Source organism: Pimephales promelas, chromosome 3 (assembly GCF_988280905.1).
Source record: "Pimephales promelas chromosome 3, fPimPro1.hap1.1, whole genome shotgun sequence".
In the NCBI taxonomy this organism is placed as follows: domain Eukaryota; kingdom Metazoa; phylum Chordata; class Actinopteri; order Cypriniformes; family Leuciscidae; genus Pimephales; species Pimephales promelas.
In genome coordinates this window covers 40051883-40072124 of record NC_142771.1, presented here as the reverse complement: position 1 = coordinate 40072124, position 20242 = coordinate 40051883, and the positions used below count along the sequence as shown (strand labels likewise).

Genomic DNA, 20242 nt, shown 5'->3' with positions numbered 1-20242 from the left:
TGTGTGTGTTTCGGTTTTATTTGAATGTGCTTTTCTGTTCAATCCAATTATTGAAAGGTCATATGCTCACAGTCGCCTTTACATTCTTTACTAAATTAATTTCATTAATGCTTCGAAAGACTGCACTTTCCTTGGAAACATTCACATTCATTTTAGGGATGGTAAACAGATGAGATATATTTATTCCAATTTTTGACGGTTCTCGTAAATATATGGGGTAAGAACTTAAACTCTTGGATCGATGAATTGATAAAAATGTTTTTAAGATAAACTCCCACCTGCATTCAGGCAAGATGTGTACAATTGCTTTTGGCAAAAGACGTATCGCACTGGGACCTAAATTAATGTGAACTGCAAGAACGACGGTGGACGCCATCACCTCCGCGCTAAAGACTGCTTCTGCTCTGGATATTTTTGGAAACCCATTATAAAATGGAAAAAGAAAAAAAGTATGGGGTAATGACCATCAATGACATATAGGATAATGAAAAGCTATTTATGATTTCAAAAGGGAAGGAAACAAATGTATGAGTAACAGTGTTATCTATCAAAGGATGTTAGCAGTCCTTGTGCACAGTTACTGTTAACACATTCATGTTACTGGCAACACAACTGTTTTCTCTGCTACTCTTTGTTTCAGTATCTCACTGTATACAATAAAAAGGCATAAAAGAAGGTCAACTGCTCGAGTTCAGTTCATCATTGCTTTATTGGGAATCCAGTTGTAACTATTGCTCTACTTTCTGTTCTAACTTTTCATGCATGAAGAGTCTGTGGCTAATTGCGTTTAGAGTAATTTTTGCAAGCATTGGATGTATGGTTGCCTAGCAACAAGCCATTACATTTGCAATATTTAAAGCATCAGCCCACTACAGTTTTTGAGCATTGACATTAAGTCAAACCTATTAAAAAGGTTATTTTCTTAGGAATTGCCATCATATAATGTCTTTATTTATTTGTTTATTTTTACTTTTGCGAGTTTGGGAAATTGAAATAGGTTTGTTAAATTCAAATGTGAGAATGCAATGTTAAAGGGTGCTCTGTTTCAGGTTTGCTGACCGGTCCTGGTCTAATTTAACTCATAAGTCATCACTCATATACTATATTATGTTAGATCCCAGGGGTTTTAGTTTAAATTGATGTTAATAACTAAATATGAACACCCTAGCAACCTCATAGCAACACCTTATCAACCACCCACTGCATCGTTGCAATCAATGAGAGGAAAAAAGAAAACCAGACACGAAAGCAAAAAAAAAAAAAAAAACGAATAAAAAATAACAAAAGCTTAAAATTACAAATACTTTAATATATATATAAATTAATATAAAGTATTAATAAAAACTTTAATAAATATTTATTAATAAAATATAATTAAAACTAAATTCTCAATGTCGTTAAATTAAAACTGAATGATATTAATCATGATTTGTTTCATTTACATCCCTGTGTTTAACATCAAAAAATAAGCAAACTTGCATACAGATAGGGCCTCAAATGAACATTTATTGTAATGTATTGTTTTATTTATTTTAGAGCTTGTAATGGGATACCATATAAAATATACCACCCAATTATTTTCATAAACACAAACTTCCCTCCACCCGGGTTCTATTCTATCCAATTACATTTTAACACACATTGTGTGTTAAAAAAAATATACACAACGTGTCAAAATACCATCAACACATGCCGTGTGTTTTTTTTTTTTTTTTTTTTTTTTTTTTTTACACAACTCTTTTTAGAGTGGTTATTTCAGATATTTCGTTTCAATTAACCGGTACAAAAAAAAAAAAAAACGATTAACATAAACACACAATGATGTCACATGCGCAGTTATATTATTAAAGCACCTAATAATGGCGTGAAATGCGGATATTTTACAGAAGCATACTGTCAATTTTTGTGAACTGGTTTAGACAGTTTACTCAAAAGAACGACTCGTTCGCAAACTGAACATCAGTGAAAAGTGCCATCCGTGTATGTCCATATCCTATATTAATTAGCAAATTGTAGCACTGATCATCAACATGAGCTCGTGCTGAATTGCTAAGTTTGTTGCTATGGAGACGCCTAACACAGCAGCTGTCAGTCACTGAAGAGTTTCAACCGCACAAGGACGTCTTCTGATTTCTGCGCGAGGATCATAATAATAGTGTACGCGCACGAGCTTCAGGACAAACTCATGACGTGAAGGTAAACATTATTAATAAGCTCGCCATGATTTTTCCGGCTGAAAACCATTACTGCATGCTTGGGTCGTTGTTGCTACGGTAAAATCATGAGACAGTTATGTAGAATCTCCTTTCAGGATCTATCTTTACTTTAATTAACATCGTAGGCCTATTAAAATGCACGAGATGGAGATATTAGCGTCGTGATAAAACTGTTCTAATACTAATAATAATAATAATGCTTAGAGCCAGTGCTCAAGGCACTTTAAAAAACATAATATAAGAACAAACACAATATTGTTCACACTGTTGGGGTCTGGTAGATTTTTTATGTATTTATTTTTTAAACATACTGTAAAATTGTGAATTATTCAAATTCAAAATAACTGTTTTCTATTTATAATGCAAATTAGCCTATTGCTGTGATCAAAAGCTGAATTTTTCAGCATCATTACTCCAGTCTTCAGTGTCACATGATCCTTCAGAAATCACTTTAATATGATGATTTGATGCTGGAGAAAACATTAGTTATTCTTTTTTTTTCTTTTTTTTCCTCAGAATTCTTCAATGACTAGACTATCTCCGTATGGAGCAGAAGACGACAGGACCCCTCGATTGGTGAACGCATACAACAGATCCAGTTTCTATGTTCATCTGTGCTTGATATGCAGATTATAACGAGTCATTTTCCCCTGTCTTGTTGAAATGGTCTTTAGGACAGAGGGCAGTGAGTCTCACATGGAGACGAGTGATCAGTCCACCATCTTCAGACTAAACCAAACTTCAGATGTACTGGTGACTTCATTCAGTTATTACCCTAATCACTAGCATCACTGGTGTATGAAGTGATGAAGATGTTGTTGCAGGATCGCAGTGAAGTGTACGAGAGCTCAGAGCGATGGCTGGAGAACTGTGGACTGACTGTCTCTCGCCCTTTCTCTCTCTGCAACACTCGTCCTGTGTGAGTTTACTACTACTCTTACACACCCCGTCTACACGCCCCTAACTGAGCTAAGGTACCTTCAAACTTTGGTTCATTATTCAAACATTATTCAGACACCATGTTGAAGGTGTCTGAATAAAGTTCGGTTTGACTGTGAGTGTGTGAACAGATCACAGATTAATTTTTTTGGCACCGGTTATGCCATCAAAAAAATTCCCCACACAATATCAGTTCAGCAATCGTTTCGAACATGTTAGTTCGGGTTTTAGAAACCAGGTGGTAGAATTGTAATTACCTGCTGTTCTCAAAACAAGGACACATGAGTTATGCTTATTCTAGGGCTGTCAACCGATTAATCGCGATTAATCGCATCCAAAATAAAAGTTTGTGTTTACATAATATTATGTGGGTGCACTGTGTATTATTATTTTGCATATATATATATATATATATATATATATATATATAAATACACACACATATGATTGTGTATTTAAGAAAAAAAAAATTATTTATATATTTATGTAAAATATTTATATTTATATATAATATAAATTATATATAAATCTATATACAGTGTATACATGAAAATATTTCTTAAATATATACAAGCATGTGTGTGTGTATTTATATATATAAAATAATTATACACAGTGCACCCACATATATTATGTGAACACAAACTTTTATTTTGGATGTGATTAATCGCGATTAATCGTTTGACAGCCCTAGAAAATACAAAAGAGTTTCTGGAATTAATGTGTAGCCTTATTTTTACAATGAGAAAAGCATAACCTTGTGAAAAGAAGTGCGCTTAGTTGAATTGAATATGCACTTTTAGAGCATTTTTACTTGCATATAACATAATATTCATGCAATTAAGTGTACTTAAAGAGAGTTCACTTTTTATGATTTAAGTACACACTTAAGTACACTTAAAAAGTGCACTGCAATAGTCAAATAGAAGAGTAAAAGTAGCTACAATTTAAATCATCATGTTTTAATAATCTTTTGTCGTGCTTTAATGTACACTTATTTTGATGTGTTGGCTAACATACTAAAAGCACATACTTGATTTTAACTGTACTGGTATTTGATGTTAAAGTCCCCATGAATTCAACATTGAAGTCGTAATGGCTTTTAGGATGAATAGGTTAGCCTTTCTGTTATCTACAAAATAATGACAGTTCAAAACTAACAGTCTCTCACTTCCGCCAATATTGATCAATGGTTTTGATGACATCACTGCACTTCAGCTTCTCATCAGATTTTCTGTCCAATCAAATGCTCTCTTGAATCTGAAGCTCCGCCCCCTACATTATAATTAGATGCAGCTGAAGTCAGTCACTTGTTCTCACATTTGCTGTTTTCTATGTGGTGAGTGGCTCATAGTGCACTATAGTAAAATGATTCAGAGTCAGTGTAAATGAGCTTTATCAGCGAGAAAGAAGTCTGGTTTTTACATAACTAATAATTAGACTGCATTAAATTGCAACTTTATCATTACAAATGTGTTATATAGAATCAATTATTATTAACATATATTATTGTCAGTAAACTTCAGCCACGTTCAGTTGTTTCATTTCTCGTTATTACCCGTGTTTCTTGGTTACCAAGTATATTTTCATTGGCTGTCATGGCTATTGATTTCACACACCTGCTCCCTCTTGCACTCAGTTCAGTTTGCTCATTGTCTGGTGTTGTTAACTGCATTCTAGCACACTGTTTCTGTTGACTGCTTACTCTTTTGTTTTGTTTTAATACAGCTTATGCTGCTATTCGATCTGCTTTATTCGGTCTTCTTCCTCGTCCTGATTGTGACAATTGTGAAATTACATATACAGTAAATATGTACTTTGGTACTTAAAGCTGCAGTCCGTAACTTTTTTGGTTTAAAAATTATCCCAAATATTTTTTTTTTTTTGAGAAAATACATAACCAGCCAGTGTTCAAAACTCTCTGCTTGCTTTAACTCGATTCAAAGCGGTAAGCTTGTAATAGTGTTTTTAATTCCAGTGGTACTGGTGTATTTCTGCGGGAGATTCGAGCATGTCTTTGCGTCATTACCTCACATCTGTACACATAAACGAGTCTCGGCTAGATTGAGTGTGAGGATGTTGGAGGTGGAGATTTATAGCCTTTTCTCACAGCACTTGATATAATTAAACATCGATTTATTAATGCAAAAAACTTTGGACTGAGAGTTTGGAAAAAGAGACTGCAACCGGGCATGCAAAAACAAGGATAAGTATCTAAAGCACAAATGCTGACGTTGTTAACATTAACAATTTGAGAACAAAATATAATTTGCACGGTTTTACGTGATATGATAAGCGAAGAGAATTATTCGTTAAAATGAATCAGCACGATTTACTGCAGTGCTTTTTCCCCTTAGTTGGTCAGAACAAACATGGATGTTACTTGTTCAGACATTTTAGGGTCAAAATTCTTTTTTTGGTCACACTTCCAAAAAGTATAATTTGTGATTGTGAATGCCAGTATCCACACCGGCACACTCTTCTCAAAACATTGTGTTCATCCACGGTGTGCCATGCCGAGGCACAACTCACGTAAAGTTGATAATTCCGCGAATGACTGCAATTGCAGATTTCGAACAGAGATGACGACATTTTTCTTTATTTCAAACTAATTTTTTTTAGGTGAATTGTGACTGAGATTTTTTTTAAACCTTAAATTATTCTCTCTCTCTCTCTCTCTCAGATCTGAAAGAGAAGATGGGTTGAACAAACAGATGCACGTCGGCAGTGTGTCACTGGCTGACTTTCAGGAACAGCTTTACATGTGAGAATATTCTCCACTACTTGTTTACAGTCGCCATGAGGATTCTTTATCATTCTCTGAATACAGTACATGTTTGTAACTCACAGCTTTAGGTACAGGGTCAAAATGTCCCAGTGAGGCAGCATTCATTTAAGATCATATGTACTACACTCGCCTAAAGGATTATTAGGAACACCTGTTCAATGTCTCATAATGCAATTATCTAATCAACCAATCACATGGCAGTTGCTTCAATGTATTTAGGGGTGTGGTCCTGGTCAAGACAATCTCCTGAACTCCAAACTGAATGTCAGAATGGGAAAGAAAGGTGATTTAAGCAATTTTGAGCGTGGCATGGTTGTTGGTGTCTGAGTGTTTCACAATCTTCTCAGTTACTGGGATTTTCACACACAACCATTTCTAGGGTTTACAAAGAACGGTGTGAAAAGGGAAAAACATCCAGTATGCGGCAGTCTTGTGGGAGAAAATGCCTTGTTGATGCTAGAGGTCAGAGGAGAATGGGCCGACTGATTCAAGCTGATAGAAGAGCAACTTTGACTGAAATAACCACTCGTTACAACCGAGGTATGCAGCAAAGCACTTGTGAAGCCACAACACACACAACCTTGAGGCGGATGGGCTATAAAAGCAGAAGACCCCACCGGGTACCACTCATCTCCTCTACAAATAGGACAAAGAGGCTACAATTTGCAAAAGCTCACCAAAATTGGACAGTTGAAGACTGGAAAAATGTTGCCTGGTCTGATGAGTCTCGATTTCAGATGGTAGAGTCAGAATTTGGCATAAACAGAATGAGAACATGATCCATCATGCCTTGTTCCCACTGTGCAGGCTGCTGGTGGTGTAATGGTGTGGGGGATGTTTTCTTGGCATACTTTAGGCCCCTTAGTGCCAATTGGGCATCGTTTAAATGCCACGGCCTACCTGAGCATTGTTTCTGACCATGTCCATCCCTTTATGGCCACCATGTCCCCATCCTCTGATGTCTACTTCCAGCAGGATAATGCACCATGTCACAAAGCTCGAATCATTTCAAATTGGTTTCTTGAACATGACAATGAGTTGACTGTACTAAAATGGCCCCACAGTCACCAGATCTCAACCCAATAGAGCATCTTTGGGATGTGGTGGAACGGGAGCTTCGTGCCCTGGATGTGCATCCCACAAATCTCCATCAACTGCAAGATGCTATCCTATCAATATGGGCCAACATTTCTAAAGAATGCTTTCAGCACCTTGTTGAATCAATGCCACGTAGAATTAAGGCAGTTCTGAAGGCGAAAGGGGGTCAAACTGTATATCTACACCTAGTGCAAAGAAAATTCTGCTGTTTGCAAATAGCCTCTACCTAATATGAATCTGATGGTTGATGGCTTCGCTAGTGTTAAATTCAGATGTTTTGATCTGTTTCATTGTAGTGCCATTGAGATGTTCCACGACCGAATTAAGTGGCTCAGTCAAGAAAACCGAAAGGTAACCTGGAGATCTATGCACTGCATGAATCTGGTTCATGCAGATGAGCTTTGTTACCCAGTGTTGGTTTGGTTTGATCTGTCAGGTGTTCGGGGTGGTGAACGGATCCCGAGTCGGAGTGCTTGTCGACACTTCTGATTTCAACGCCTCTACGGAGAGACTAGCAGATCTACAGCGGGAGCTCTTAGTAGGATCCCAACGTGCTTCATACTTTATTTAGCTAATTGAATCAATTACACGGCTCATTTTCGTGGTTTTTCTTCTTATTTGCTCATGTTACACCAACAAAGACTCTCATTGAGGAGCAACTGTGCTTCAAAAACCAGCTGTATCTACTGTCCTACGGCTCGGAGGTCAGCAGCCTTTGGGACAAACCACTAGATATCAGCCCACTAAGGTGAGAGAGACTGTTTGTGTGGATATCTCATTTGCATAGTGTTATTTTCATGATTCATACAGACAGTGATCCTGTAAGCCGCGCTTCGGGTTGTAGAAACAGCTCTGCCTGGCCATTATTTTAATTAGTTTCTGTTTAGAGTGACTCCTTGTTTTATTTTAGGTTGTCATGAGGGATGAGTGGGGACATGTGAGAACAGTTTGTACTTGTATTAGATGCCAAGAAATCACTAGAGAGGAGGGGATGGAAGGACAAGAGAGATGAGATAATGAGAGAAGAGGAGAAAGGCCATGGTTCTGACACAAATTAAAACTGATTTTGGCCTCTCGTCATTCAAAATGAATCATTCTTCAAGACATTTGGATTTGAAACGTGGTGATGATAATGAAATGAGACACTCATAGGCAACAGCCTTACTGAAACAGAACGTCATTTGGCTTATTTGAAACACTCACACACGCAGCAACTGGGAGACTGACCTTACAGTGTATTTATATAGAGTTTACATTAGCGTGTGTTGCTAAGTCTGAGGTGTAATTGTAGATATCCACACTTCAACACATCCACTATCTTTATCATCACTCATCATTTGTTTAGCCATAGTTGTAATAAACACAGATGAAGAACCAATAATCATTTTGATTTACCATATGCATCTAACTTATTAATAAACCCAGTCCTGTGAGTATCAGCTGCTAAAGACTCATACAGATATAGAAATGAATAAGTTGCAGACGCATTCATCCTGCTCTCGGGTGTTCACGGAACAACTTTGATTGTGTCTTTGCCGACATTCGTTTTTAACGACAAAAGAGGGTTTGCGCTGACGCAAGATGTTAGTAAATCTGGCCCTATGTTTCCACAAAGGATGTAGAGAATATGACGTCTAAAATAAGACATATTGTGCAGCATAATTAAGATACCTACCTTTTGAGCAGCTTTCATGTGGGGAGCTCGTCCATGACTCATTACACAGCAAATTCCCCAGTGTCAAATTAACACAACACTGAAGCAGCGTTGAAGTTAATTAGAAAATTAAAGGGATACTCCACTTTTTTTTTTTGGAAATAGGCTCATTTTCCAACTCCCCCAGAGTTAAACAGTTGAGTTTTACCGTTTTTGAATCCATTCAGCCGATTTTCTCATATTTAGAAGAATATCATTAAACAGACAGTTTCTGGTCTCATTGACTTCCATAGTAGGATACTATGGAAGTCAATGAGACCAGAAATTGTCTGTTTACTAATATTCTTCTAAATATCAGAAAACCGTCTGAATACATTCGAAAACGGTAAAACTCAACTGTTTAACTCTGGGGGAGTGGTAAAATGAGCCTATTTCCAAAAAAAGTGCACAAGTGTGGACACAAATGAGAAGTGGTAATTTAACACTGGGTGTTTTGCAAATTCAGCTACATTATCACTTTTGTTTTTGCTACACATAAACAATGTGAATGAAAGTCTGCAGCAGGAGGCTCTTTCTTAATGTCCCGTCTCAGGCTCAGGGAGTGTTATGCGTGGGTCATGCAGCTTCGTGCGAGTGGAGGCTGTGATCTCCTTCAAGCGATACAGAGGGCACTGACCCACTCACAGCTGGACACGCTGCTCATCATCCAGGGCGATCGGTGAGAGTTTTTCTTGCTATGATGAATCACTCTTTCTTAAAGGCCTGCAGTCATTTCATTTCCTTTGACCTTTTAAAAAAATTTGCGGTCAATTGTCCTAAAATAGTTTGAGGTCTATAATTGGTCATATCTGAGAAGAAGGTTTTAAAATAGCAGTCAAGGCCTAAGGAAATATAACAGTCTGAGCCTGACCAATCAGAGCAGAGTAGACCAATCACAACAGACTGGGCCATCTGGCCAATCAGAGCAGAGTAGACCAATCACAACAGACTGGGCCATCTGACCAATCAGAGCAGAGTAGACCAATCACGACAGACTGGGTCATCTGACCAATCAAAGCAGAGTAGACCAATCACAACAGACTGGGCCATCTGACCAATCAGAGCAGAGTAGACCAATCACAACAGACTGGGTCATCTGACCAATCAAAGCAGAGTAGACCAATCACAACAGACTGGGCCATCTGACCAATCAGAGCAGAGTAGACCAATCATGACAGACTGGGCCATCTGACCAATCAGAGCAGAGTAGACCAATCACAAAAGACTGGACCATCTGACCAATCAGAGCAGAGTAGACCAATCACAACAGACTGGGTCATCTGACCAATCAAAGCAGAGTAGACCAATCACAACAGACTGGGTCATCTGACCAATCAAAGCAGAGTAGACCAATCACAACAGACTGGGCCATCTGACCAATCAAAGCAGAGTAGACCAATCACAACAGTCTGAGTCATCTGACCAATCAGAGCAGAGTAGACCAATCACAACAGACCGGGTCATCTGACCAATCAAAGCAGAGTAGACCAATCACAACAGACTGGGCCATCTGACCAATCAGAGCAGAGTAGACCAATCATGACAGACTGGGCCATCTGACCAATCAGAGCAGAGTAGACCAATCACAAAAGACTGGACCATCTAACCAATCAGAGCAGAGTAGACCAATCACAACAGACTGGGTCATCTGACCAATCAAAGCAGAGTAGACCAATCACAACAGACTGGGTCATCTGACCAATCAAAGCAGAGTAGACCAATCACAACAGACTGGGCCATCTGACCAATCAGAGCAGAGTAGACCAATCACAACAGTCTGAGTCATCTGACCAATCAGAGCAGAGTAGACCAATCACAACAGTCTGAGTCATCTGACCAATCAGAGCAGAGTAGACCAATCACAACAGACTGGGTCATCTGACCAATCAGAGCAGAGTAGACCAATCACAACAGACTGGGCCATCTGACCAATCAGAGCAGAGTAGACCAATCATGACAGACTGGGCCATCTGACCAATCAGAGCAGAGTAGACCAATCACAACAGACTGGGTCATCTGACCAATCAGAGCAGAGTAGACCAATCATGACAGACTGGGCCATCTGACCAATCAGAGCAGAGTAGACCAATCACAAAAGAATGGGTCATCTGACCAATCAGAGAAGAGTAGACCAATCACAACAGACTGGGCCATCTGACCAATACGCTGCAATGTGTATTATGAGAGAGTTACAGTGTTTTTTATATTTTTATTTTGGATGCATGTAAACCTATAGTAGAAGACTCCAAAACAAAATTATGAGCCTTTTTTAGCATAATGGGCATAATAGCATATAGGGGCACTTTAAGTTATATTGGCTTAGAACTCTATATTGTGGTAGCCTGACTTCGCCATACTCATATTCAAGAGAGAATATGAGTCTGAAACCGCTCTATTAGACTTTGATTATGAGGCGTGTCGTAACCGAACCAGGAAAAAAAAAACCTCTGCACTCAATTGGATAGTCGGTAGACCTACAACCAATCAGAGCAATGCAGTAAGCCAATTCCTTTGAATAGTGCAGTTTTCAAATACAGAACGTAGTGTAACTTTATTTATTTTAGAAGTTAAAGGGTTAGTTCACCCAAAAATGAAAGTCATTAATTTCCACGACGCATGCGCGAGAATTGCGATCTCCTTACACTACTTCAGATCGCAATTCTCGCGCATGCGTCGTGGAAATCTAAGGAAATCTCGATTCTGGCCTACAAGGAAGAAAAGAAATAGTCGAATAAACTCGTTATTTTTGTTTGTTTTTTCGCACAAATAGTATTCGCGTCGCTTGATAAACATATAGTTGAGCCACGGTAGTCACTTGGGATATTTAAACATTTTCTTCATTGACTTTCTGGGCCGTCAAGAGGCAGTCCCTTAGGAGCCAATGTGGTAGTTATACAGCTCTCAAATTTAATCAAAAATATCTTCATTTGTGTTCCGAAGATGAACGAAGGTCTTACGGGGTTGGTACAGCATGGGGGTGAGTAATTAATGACTTAATTTTCATTTTTGGGTGAACTAACCCTTTAAATAACGAGTGTTGCTTCTTTTACTTGGTCCTCCATGAGTGCCACCAAAGGAGAAACCACAACGACCACAGGCTTTCCATTACGTCCCATCTTCTTAACGACCGTCAGAGCCAGCTGATAAGTTACACTTTCCCAAATCATGTAGGAAGGATGCCAAAAATATCTTTCCGATCGACAAATGCCTTGATTGCAGTTCTCTGTTTGTCTATTAAAATGAATGCGCTGTCGATTAATTTTACAAAAGACTATACATCTCAATTCTCCAGCTGCAGTCATCTTTGACAAGCGCTCTTTGATAACGTGATGATTACGTCTCTGCAGATCATCTGTCCATCATCGTATAAAGCCCGCCCTGGCAATCTGATTGGCCCGATCATTTCTTCCCTGATCATGATTACTCCTCAATGGATCGAGTCCAGACCGAACTTCCCGACCAAAAAATGTTGTGGGCGGAGTTCGGGCTGGCATCCAGGCTAATATTGTGGATGTTCATGGTGGAAATAAATGGGACAAATGCTTTTGAATCAAGGCAGCTGAACAAATGGGTGGTCAATGTTCGCACACTGTTATATAATGATTATTAAATGCATTTTTTTTTTCAGGCCTGATCAGACGGTGGAGGTTATATGTGATTGTTTAGCTGTGAAGCGAACGGCCTGTGTTCATGCGGTCGCCTACAACTGTAGCAGTCCCGCCGCCATCGTGAGGATTGACTCCTCTTTATTTAATATGCAGAGGCACATTCTCCACCTCACTGACTGATGTGTCCTCTCGTAGGAGACTGTGAAGCGAATGGCAGACGTTTCTGGAGGGAGATATCACCTGTTTTCTGCTGCACTGGTAATCTGTAAAAAAAAAATCAAAACGAACGTGAAAATATTCACAATTATCTCTGAAATTACATACAGTGGCGCCAAAAAGTATTTGGACACTTAAAGGGTTAGTTCCACCAAAAATGAAAATTCTGTCAGTATTTACTCACCCTCATGTTGTTCCAACCCCGTAAGACCTTCGTTCATCTTCGGAACACAAATTAAGATATTTAAGATATTAAGATCGCTCCTGCATACAGTCCATAGGCTTCTTGAGGGACTGGCTCTTGCTGTCCTCGAAAAGTCATTAAAGACATCGTTAAAATAGTCCAAGTGACTACAGGGGCTCAATCTTAAGTTTATCAAACGACGAGAACACTTTTGTGCGCAAAAAAACAACAAAAATAACGACTTTATTTCAACTATTCGTTTATTTCTCCCTCTGCGCGAGTCAGGTTACTAGTTTAATAGCGTAAGCTTCTGTTATTGTACGTCACACGCATCACACACACATGACCAGCGTCGGCCAATAGTGAGCCTACGTGTGACGTAGCTTTACGCAATCACACTACGTTAACTGACTACAGGCCCATGGAGAAGGAAGTGAATAGTTGAAATAAAGTCGTTATTTTTGTTGTTTTTTTGCGCACAAAAGTGTTCTCGTCGTTTGATAAACTTAAGATTGAGCCACTGTAGTCACTTGGACTATTTTAACGATGTCTTTAATGACTTTTCGGGGACAGCAAGAGCCAGTCCCTCAAGAAGTCTATGGACTCTATGCAGGAGCGAACTTAATATCTTAAATATCTTAATTTGTGTTCCGAAGATGAACGAAGGTCTTACGGGGTTGGAACAACATGAGGGTGAGTAAATACTGACAGAATTTTCATTTTTGGGTGAACTAACCCTTTAAGCCTATATTCGTACTATTAGGTAACATTTCATTATTTTGTCAAACACACAATTTAAGCAAAAAAAAAAAAAATCACAAAATTATGTTGTTGTTTTTTAGGATTGGATTTATAATAGATATAATGTATAAAATGACCACTAAAAGTATTTGGAAACTTGTTATTGTCAAATGTTAGTGGGTCATGTTCATACTTGAAGGAATAGTTCACAAAAAAATGAAAATTTGTTTCAAAATGAACTTTCATTCATCTTCGAAACACAAATGGAGATATTTTCCAGTGAAAGCGGATTTCTGTCCCTCCATTGAAAGTCATTTCTACCGAAAGCTTTAATGCTTCAAAAGAAAAAGTTTAACACATCTATATGAATGGACCAGTTTAATACAAGAGACTCGTTCAGCTTAAACACACAATGACGTTTGTTCTCACATGTAAATATTGACCATATTTAAAGTGATCTATGTAAATGCATGTTCAATTTATATGTGAATAAAAGCCCAAATTAAGCCTGTTCATCATAAAAAGTGGCCATGTCTCTTTAGAAGATTAAATGGCTCCATTCATGTGGATTTTACAATTACAATGTCTTATCACTGTGAACTCATTGAAGATAAGAACATGCTAATTGCTTATTCTTTCAATGGATTAAGAGTAATTATGATTTAAGAATATCAAAAATGTCTTTATGTTCCAAAGATGAATGAAAGCCTTACAGGTTTGATTCAACATGAGGGTCCAGTCAATGATGACAGAATTAAACATTTTGGGTGAACTATCCCTTTAACCCTCCTGTTATCCTCAAATCTGATAACACTTTTTACCCTCTGGGGTCAATTTGACCCCAGTAATTTAAACCTCCACAATATGTTTATTTTTTTTACAAAGGTTTGTCTCAGTTAATGTATGTCTTTGTTGATTACTTAAGTAACGTTTTAAGTTGACATCCACCCACCACCCCTCTCCCCACCCCACCTAACCCCACCTAACCCCTTATACATCCAGAATACCCATTGCACGACTATGGACAAATTTACAAATCAACATAAAATCTTACTGATTTGACCTAAAATTGGAAAAGTATAAATACATCTGGGGCTTTATTTGTTTTATAATGTTTCTAAGTATAGATTTATGCAATCTATGACATTTGGAAAGAAAAACTATTTATTTTATCAAGGATAGTAACACGAGTTATGTTTGGGGTCAATCTCACAAAAATTATGTTTTCTCCTCCCCCATGGCATGGGAAACATCAAATTTCTCACAAAAATGATGTTTTCCCCTCCCCAATACACAGGAAAGAATTATTAGTTATCTTGAGAATTATGTCACATGTCATGTGAACTACTAGTAGTTCTCGCAATATTACAGATATGGTTATGTTTGGTTAGAGCCCTAAAACAGAGGGACGTTTTTTGAAAATGATATTGAATATGTAAAATTACAATGAACATTATAAATTCAAATTATAACATGTTATAATGACCTCAATATAACAACCAAAACAAATGTGTGTGAAATTTTAATATTTCTTCTGTTTTATTATACAACTAAAAGAGCCTGGGGTCAAATTGACCCCAAGGAACACCGATGCTACAAAATTTGTACAGGACTTTGAAAAAAATATTAGCAGGTTAATTTTATGTTTACAGAGTTGTCCCCATTAAATTAGGAAAAGTCATTCAATTTGAAGCAAAAAAATAAAAAATAAATTATGTTTTTACAGACGTTAAACATTGAATGGGGTCAAATTGACCCCAAGGATAAGAGGAGGGTTAATGTGATTGGACATGTGGGAACTTGAGAAGAACTGATTCACACAGCCACTAAAAATCCCCAAAACAGGAGCTGATTAAAAGTCACTAGCCCCTCTTCCACCAAAGCATTTTGAGAGCCGGTTCGGAGCCGGTGCCTGCGCGCGAACCAGTTCTTTGTGTTTCGACAGCCAAAGAACCGGTTCGCGGCTGGGAAAACTGGTTCCAAAGCGGCACCAACACTTTTCTGGACTAGAACCGCTCTTTTACCACGTCATGCTTACGTCGGGGGCTAGGCCGGGTTTAGATGTGCTCTGAACATCTTTTCTGACCATAATAAAGGATCACAAAGCCAAGAGAAACATTTGCAGAAACACGATGGAGTCCGCCTTTGTACTTGTTATGCTTGAAGTTGGCGCAAGCGTTTCTATTTTTGAAATGTTTTTTTTATTGAAGACATTATAAGCAAAGAAAACAGTCACAATATAGAACAAATAAATGGAAAGAAAAAAAGACACAAGACAGGGGTACATAACTTATCAGAAAAGATTACATATTAAACGAAAAGATTAAAAGACTTACATATTTCAATTGTTTTTTAAACCCTTCTTGGTACACGAGTTAGAGATAATCCCAAAGTAATGTTGTATTTGCAAGCGTTTCTAGCTAAGACATATGGCGACGTACACAGTGACGTAATGACGTCGTTCCCTGGTCAGTGGGAAAACAAACAGGTTCTGAAGTGGTTTGCAAGTAGAACCAACTCCAAACCAACTTTGAACCAGCACCAGTTCCGAACCAGTTCTTTTTTTGGTGGAAAAGGGGTAACTGAGAAGAAATGATGAAGAAAGGTGAAATTAGTGAGGAGAAAAGCTCCTGCACCATTTCCCCAGTCCCCATGGATGATAATTGCTTTGATATTTCGTTCCAATGACATGTTTGTGTGTCAGTGTATCCAAAAACTTTTTTGGTACCGCTTTATCTTATAAATGGTAAAGGGATATGTGTGTGTGTGTGTGTGTGTGTGTCTCCCAGGGCGTGGTGGATAGCAGTACAGATGTAGATCTGCTGTGGGAGGAGATTAAAGCAGCTCGGGATGTTCTTACCCAGATTCAGGACATGCGTCAAGGTCGAGTTGGAGACACCGCTGTTGAGTCAGAGGTGAACAGTGTCACTGTTATGAAACTCCCTGAAACGCCTCCATTGTAGACTTGAGTTTCTTCTGGGAACGAACAAATCACAATATTCCTCATTTAAAAAATGAATATGCTAAATAAATGGGCGGACCTGGCTGAGTTAGTTAGTAGTGTGTCGATTGTGTGTATTGTAAGAGGCGGGACAATTCCCAAACACGCTTGAAACGCTTGACCAATCACAACACACTGATCCAGCCGACCAATCAGAGCACATTGTGCTTTCCAGAGGGAGGGGCTTCATAGAGACTTTTCACTGAGGCCCGCACAGTGGACACCAACACTACCTATCATGGCATATATCATGGCATTGATATGATATCATGTTAGCACCATGGCACTTTTTGTTATTGAAATGTTTGTGTTTTCTACCAGTCTCTCGTATGATGCCTGAGGAAACATTTTCAGATTGAACCTTTGCCTCCCCAGATCTCCAGGGGTTTGGACAGTCTCACTGTGTCTGAGTCCAGTCCTGTCAGTTGTGCTCTCGCTGGTCCGCTGCGCATCAAACCCGCGGGTCGAGTGCCCAGCAGCTCCAGAGAATGGCTGAAGACCCACGGCCTCAAGGGTATCTCACACACCCCGCCTTTACAAACTCTTCAGTTTAATCTACTACGCATTTTACTTCTGAAACGTTACAGACATTCTGACGCATGACATATGACAAATATGACATATTTCCAAGTGAAAGAACTTTCACCAATTGCAATTTTAATGTTGCCCGTAAATATAATTTTTTGTTTTTCTAGTTAAGCCTAGTTCACACTACGTGATTTTAAGCCCGATTTAAGCCCGATTTGCAAATCGTTAAGTCGCCGACAAGCCAGGGTGTTATCGCGTGCAAATCGCGGGCGATTAGCGGACGATTAACGCTCGCCAATCCGTTAGTGTGAAAGAGCCAACAACGCACCAAAGACAGCTCACAGACACCTCGCAGACAGGTCACCGAGCTCAGAAAAATATCTAGCATGCTAGATATCTCGAGCAGTCGCGCGACTCAATCTCAGTGATGTCATGAGTACAGCCAATCATAGCAACGCATGGGTTGAGGACACCAGGTTTTTCTTTTCTTTTTTTGCATTTTTTTTTTTCTCAGAGCAGATCGTCGAGCAAACAGTGTGCAGCACTAGTTTCTGTCTGACGTCCATATTCGCGTGTTGTGTTCTTCTCTGCAGTTTCGCGTCATTTCTGGTTCGTTTCATTGCGTGGTTTCTCGTGACAAAACATGGTTTCTAGACCAGATAGAATCGTGTTGTTGTCAACTCGTTATTTGTTTGATTATTTTCAGGATTTAGACCGTACTATAGTACTGAAACAGCTCTCATTGAGTCACAAATGATATGCTCTTATCATCCGATCGCGGTTGTATCTCTATGTAGTGCGTTGTCAACTCGTGTAGTGAGTTACCTCCTGTTGTGGATCAATCACGTTGTGTTGTGTGATGTGAACAGCTAAACAACTTGAACACTCCTGATTTCACTGAGAGCAAGTCATTTAGTGTGAACTGCACAGTTCAGCCCGACGTTTTAAAATCATGTAGTGTGAACTAGGCATAATGTGGCATGAAACAGAAGTCAAGCTAGTCTGTTCTTCCCTATTGTGACGTATTTAAAAGAGAGAAACGGCTTCTCAAACTAAAAATCCGTAAAATTTATGGTAATAAAACGGTAGCTGTGGTTGCCAGAAATTTACCGGAAAAAATACTGTAGCAACATTTTAGGTTTACAGACTGATATTTAAATTAATTTAAAATTTTCATTGTCTGATTTAAATGTTAATTTACCAATCTATCAAAGTATTAACATCTCTATTGAACAATTAAAATACACTGACAACCACCAACCACAGTGGTGATGAGAGTCACATGATGAGTCAAAGCTCATCAGAAGCAGCTTTTCCACAAAAAAATCAATACCAATATAGAGAAGGTCCTCACTGCAGAACACGAAATCCAGGGGGAGGAGTTGAATCCAGATCTAACTCCTCCCACCTAACATATACCTAAACCTTCCTATATCTGCCCCCTGATCCCAAACCCCACCCCTAATCCTACCCATCTCCGCCCCTGATTCCAAACTCCACCCCTAATCCTACCCATCTCCGCCCCTGATTCCAAACTCCACGCCTAATCCTACCCATCTCCGCCCCTGATTCCAAACTCCACCCCTAATCTTACCCATCTCCGCCCCCTGATTCCAAACTCCACCCCTAATCCTACCCATCTCCGCCCCCTGATTCCAAACTCCACCCCTAATCCTACCCATCTCCGCCCCTGATTCCAAACTCCACCCCTAATCCTACCTATCTCTGCCCCCTGATTCCAAACTCCACCCCTAATCATACCCATCTCCGCCCCTGATTCCAAACTCCACCCCTAATCCTTCCTATATCTGCCCCCTGATCCCAAACCCCACCCCTAATCCTACCCATCTCCGCCCCTGATTCCAAACTCCACGCCTAATCCTACCCATCTCCGCCCCTGATTCCAAACTCCACCCCTAATCTTACCCATCTCCGCCCCCTGATTCCAAACTCCACCCCTAATCCTACCCATCTCCGCCCCCTGATTCCAAACTCCACCCCTAATCCTACCCATCTCCGCCCCTGATTCCAAACTCCACCCCTAATCCTACCTATCTCTGCCCCCTGATTCCAAACTCCACCCCTAATCATACCCATCTCCGCCCCTGATTCCAAACTCCACCCCTAATCCTACCTATCTCTGCCCCCTGATTCCAAACCCCACGCCTAATCCTACCCATTTCCGCCCCTGATTCCAAACTCCACCCTAATCCCTCCCCCGCCTGATTCCTAACTCCACCCCTAATCCTACCCATCTCTGCCCCTGATTCCAAAACCCACCCGTAATCCTACCTATCTCTGCCCCCTGATTCCAAACCCCACCCCTAATCCTATCCATCTCCGCACCTGATTCCAAACCCCACCCCTAATCCCTCCGCCCCTGATCCCTAACCCCACCCCTAATCCTACCATCTCCACACCCTGATTTCAAACCCCACCCCTAAACCTACTCATCTCCGCCCCCTGATTCCAAACCCCACCCCTAATCCTACCCATCTCCGCCCCCTGATTTTACTGTAAAATTACATTAAATGTACGGTTAGATCTATCACAGTTATTTACAGTTTAGTACTGAAACTTTATGTTAACCAATTACCGTTAAAATCATGATAATTTTTCCCAGTTGGTGGGGCTTAATTTTGTCCATGGAGATTTGATTGGATGGTTGTGGTCTGCTATTGGTGGATTGCTATTGGACAGATTGCCCTGCCCTCACACCAAATAAATACATCATCAAAGAAGAGATGAGATGATGTCATTTCGATTCAATAGTCATTTTCTGAAATGCATAACTTGGACACAGTTACCTCTGGTAACAGATCCCTCTAAATTATAATGTGGGCTTATAATTTTAATGTGCAATATTCCATTTAAAAACTAAAAATAATTTGTAGTTTCTTGATGATTTTATGATGGTCTAAATAGTGGAGCAGTGTAACCACAGAAAAGCACAGTCTGACAGTCTTCCAGTGGTATTAGTGCAGCATGTGTGTGTTCAGTCGCGAGTGTGTTTCTTGAGTCCTGATTGTCTTGGCTCACAGTTGTGTGTTCCTGCAGCTCAGAAGCTGGATCTCTATCAGCTGCTGGCTCGCGACGCCTATTCTCCGCAAGAGACGTTTGTGCCAATCTTGGGAAAGACTGTTTCCTCTACCGTTCACGAGGTGATGAACATGTCCTGCTGCATTTAAGAGTCCAGTTTGAGTGCCATCTGTTCACCTGTGCCGCAGGAC

At 39.6% G+C, this 20242-nt stretch overlaps 1 protein-coding gene across 4 annotated transcripts in view; it reads left to right on the top strand.

Moving 5' to 3' along the window:
* The first annotated feature begins 2060 nt into the window (after positions 1 to 2060).
* Positions 2061 to 20242, top strand: part of vwa3a (von Willebrand factor A domain containing 3A) — a 44681-nt gene continuing 26499 nt past the window's right edge. For 3 of the 4 annotated variants that reach the window (XR_005618452.2, XM_039651672.2, XM_089128875.1), the window contains exons 1-14: positions 2061 to 2196; positions 2733 to 2792; positions 2891 to 2963; positions 3041 to 3135; positions 5839 to 5919; positions 7338 to 7392; positions 7478 to 7579; positions 7683 to 7789; positions 9288 to 9413; positions 12363 to 12462; positions 12538 to 12600; positions 16273 to 16398; positions 16860 to 16998; positions 20070 to 20173. Coding sequence is in view for 3 of the 4 variants with exons in the window: in XM_039651672.2 (XP_039507606.2) it covers positions 2761 to 2792; positions 2891 to 2963; positions 3041 to 3135; positions 5839 to 5919; positions 7338 to 7392; positions 7478 to 7579; positions 7683 to 7789; positions 9288 to 9413; positions 12363 to 12462; positions 12538 to 12600; positions 16273 to 16398; positions 16860 to 16998; positions 20070 to 20173 (1203 nt within the window). In the remaining variant the exon portion in view is untranslated. The remainder of the gene's footprint in view (positions 2197 to 2732; positions 2793 to 2890; positions 2964 to 3040; positions 3136 to 5838; positions 5920 to 7337; positions 7393 to 7477; positions 7580 to 7682; positions 7790 to 9287; positions 9414 to 12362; positions 12463 to 12537; positions 12601 to 16272; positions 16399 to 16859; positions 16999 to 20069; positions 20174 to 20242) is intronic. The other variant, XM_039651673.2, reaches the window with a different exon arrangement.